Here is a 3,438-nt window from a genome sequence, read left to right as displayed (position 1 = left end):
GGTTGTTAGAGCGAAACGGAACTCTAGCAATGACTCAGCCTTACCCCAGATTTCATGAAGGAGGAAACTGAGGCCCGAGAGAGAGTTGGAGTCATTCAAGGTCATGCTGTGGGTGAGTGCCCCAGTTGGGACTGGAAACCAGTTCCGGTTCTGATTCCATTATGTTTACAATTACACACACACCGACACACTCACTCACTCACTCACCCACTCACCCACCCACCCACCTCACTCACTCACTCCCTTTGTGATGTTCAGAAGAAATGAAAATGGCAACAGTGCTCTCTGCCACAGAATGTAGTAGTGAAGATTAAGTGGTGTGATTAATAAGGGCACTTGAAAACTCTGCTGGGGTGTTGTGATGCCAGTTACCTAACTTTTTCAAAGTGGAACGTGCAAGAGGATCTTTTGCTTCAGCTACTTTGTTTCAGAAACCACCTGGCCCTCCGCCCATTTGAATACATGAAGCGCTCTCTGTATCCTTTCCGGCCGACTGGCCCTATGGGCATTGTTGTGTCTTCTGCCCCAGCTAGACATACCAGCCGGATACACATGGGCAAATAATAAAGATGGCTTGGTGTTTAATGTGTATTTGTTTTTTATCGCAGATGACAGGATTGGACATTGAGAAGGACCAGATTATTGAGATGGCCTGTCTGATAACTGACTCGGATCTTAACATTTTGGCAGAAGTAGGTGATGCTGTGCAATCCTGTCACCCTGTTTAGAGTTGATTGGAGTTTTCAAAAGCACCCTTCCACCCCTAGTCGCTGTATTTAAAGTGTGGGAAAACAGGTCCATGTAGATAAAGGTTCAAAGTAAGGGGCTAGGGCATAGTGGTTCAGGGCTAGAAAAATAATCCTGCTTCACAGGCTAGTTAGCTTTAGGGTGTTTACTGTGAACCAGGCAGAAGTTTAAATGCCTTGCATAGATTCACTCTTGGGCCTTCGTCACATATCAATCAGGCAGGCCCTGTTATCATGCCCATTCTATTGCTGGTTCATAGGCATTGGGTAATGTGTGCAAGAGGAGACCTGGCTAGTCAGTGGGGGCGCCAATAGTCGAATCCAGGCAGCCCGAGTAAAGTGCCCCTAACCAGCAGACCAACGTTTGCGTTCTACTCTCATAACTAACTTTAATAGCTGCCTAATTTCTGCCTTTTCACCTAGGGTATGTGGTTCTTCTAAATCTCCATTAGCTTTTAGAATGTCTTGGTGCACATCCTGTTGACAATACTAGGCATTATTAAGGGTGTTTTTTTTTTTGTTTGGTTTACATGCTTTTAGCTGGACCATTAAGCAAAACAAATAAAACACACCTGTTGCAATTCAGCCACTCGGGAAGCACTAACTCAGTATGTGACGCCTTGTCTTTGGCCAGGGGTGGCTCCCTGACCTTGAGTAACTCTACTTCCTACTGTCAGCAGCCTGCAGACCCTCAAGACACCCTAGAATAGGAGCCAAGTAGAGATGCATGGGAAAGAACGTCTTTTAATTAAAAAAGAAAGAAAGAAAAAGTTCCCCGCGCGTTAGATGGATATGTTGCTGACACTGGGTAAAGTTTGTAAATCTGCAGTTCAGACTTACATTTATTTTCTTGGGTAGCTGAGGAGGGTGGGACAATTTAGCATTATTTTGATAAATGAATTATCACCTATTCTTTTTGAAGTACCAGCTCTATTTTCCTGATACTTCAGCTGAAAGGGGAATCGTGAGACTATATTTCTCATCATTACAGCTAGCTTTTTTTCTTTTTTTGTTGAAACTTTATATAGAGGTCTAAAGTTTTAGGTTTGGTTGTTTGTTTTTTGTTTTTCTGGCCCTTGGAATCTACTGGAGACAAATAGTGAAGAGAAGCATTTTATTTTACCAGCTCTGCTTACTCTTGGCCGAAGAAGAGTTTTTCCCCTTAGACTGTTGATATAATAGGAATACTGACAGGTTAATAGTTGATAAGTACCCTGGAGGAAATATGGGTATGCATTCATTCAACTGCAGATGAGTACAACATTTGTAAATAGAAGCCAGATGAGGATAAAGAATATAAAAAACAAGCTTTTTTTTTTTTTAAGAGAATATTGGCACTTAAGTCTAGGTTCTGTAGAAACTATCTTTAATCCTTGTATAAAAATCTGAGGAAAATGTTTTATGCTAGTAAAAGAATAAACTTCTGACTCTGAAAAACTATTCTGGACCGAGTTTACTTTGCCATTTGGGAGCAAGCTGTGGAAGGCTTGGCTTGCTAGTTGTTTTTCCCACCAGTGTTTGTTAGGATTGGTGGTTTACACCTGAGGTTTTTGTTGTTGTTGTCCATGTGTTCAGTGTTGATTTTGGTGTTTCTGGAAACTCTGGCTTCCGTGTTGAGATTCCTTTGGCCCTCACCCGTTTCATCGTGACTAAAACTCCTTCCTGTTGTAGGTTGTCAGGTATTTGGGGTACATTTTCATCGTTCCTTGTCAATGGTTGTAAACCGTTTTTACTACCTTAGTAGTGAACTCTTCATAGCTATAATTTTCCTTATCCTATTTACAACTCTGAGGGAAGGGAATGGTTTGTTCCCCATGTCCCCATCAATGCAGGAGGAGAAGCTAAGCCTGATTGCTTTAATGACAGGTTTGTGACTCCCTGCCAGCGAGTCCAGCTGACTCCCAGTGACCCTATGGGACAGGGGCGCACTGCCCCTGTGGGTTGTTGAGACTAGCTCTGTGAAGGAGTAGAAGCCCCCATCTTTCTCCCGAGGAGCAGTGGGTGGATGTGTAACCCCCTACGTCCCCAGGGCTCCCTGACACAGGTTCAGGGAGCTGCAGTTGCTGGCTCTGTTCTAGAGATTCAGTTAAATATTTTGACTGAAATGGAGCCAAGAATTTGAAGGCTTGTTCCCCCCCAGCCCCAAGCCAAGTCACTGCCACTGAGCTGATGCTGACTCAGTGACTTCCCCTCCCAGATATCACTGCCTCTTTAATCTTTTTTGGTATATTTAATGCAAAAATATTAAAATTAAGTAGTAGTATAACTTTATCAAGGATATGTGTATAGTGAGTTACCCATTTTTCTTCCTGCTTCATGCTCTAAAAAAAGCCTTACCCCCTGTCTAGTTGATTCTGACTCAATTTATGCATGTGTGTATCTTCCTGGTGTAGATGTGTATGTGTGTAATCTTCTTAATATGTGAATCCATTATATATATACTATGCAGTATTCCTTGGCCACTTGGCAATATAAAGTTGACACTCTCAGAGTGTATTCCTAATTACGGGTTGATGACAACTACCGACCAAAGCCAAGTTTTCTGTCAGTCAACCATTTAGTCCGTATTTTGAGTTTTGACTACCACTTACTGTAGTATTAAGTTAAATTTGGAGGGGGGTGAGGGGCCAGCCCCCACCGCTACTGCTACCTACGGGTTCAGTAAGCACAATTGTACGGTTGAGATATATAT

General features: G+C 42.7%; 1 protein-coding gene across 1 annotated transcript in view; it reads left to right on the top strand.

Annotated features, from left to right (window-relative positions):
- Positions 1-20: 20 nt before the first annotated feature.
- Positions 21-3,438, top strand: part of REXO2 (RNA exonuclease 2) — a 10,997-nt gene continuing 7,579 nt past the window's right edge. Inside the window, exons 1-2 of the mRNA XM_045283612.1 lie at positions 21-112; positions 609-692. Of these exons, the coding sequence (XP_045139547.1) occupies positions 104-112; positions 609-692 (93 nt within the window). The 5' untranslated portion in view covers positions 21-103. The remainder of the gene's footprint in view (positions 113-608; positions 693-3,438) is intronic.

The sequence above is a fragment of the Echinops telfairi genome, unplaced genomic scaffold (assembly GCF_000313985.2).
Source record: "Echinops telfairi isolate 266 unplaced genomic scaffold, ASM31398v2 ScPeMD7_7463;HRSCAF=8501, whole genome shotgun sequence".
Taxonomy (NCBI): domain Eukaryota; kingdom Metazoa; phylum Chordata; class Mammalia; order Afrosoricida; family Tenrecidae; genus Echinops; species Echinops telfairi.
This window is presented reverse-complemented; position numbering and strand designations above follow the sequence as displayed.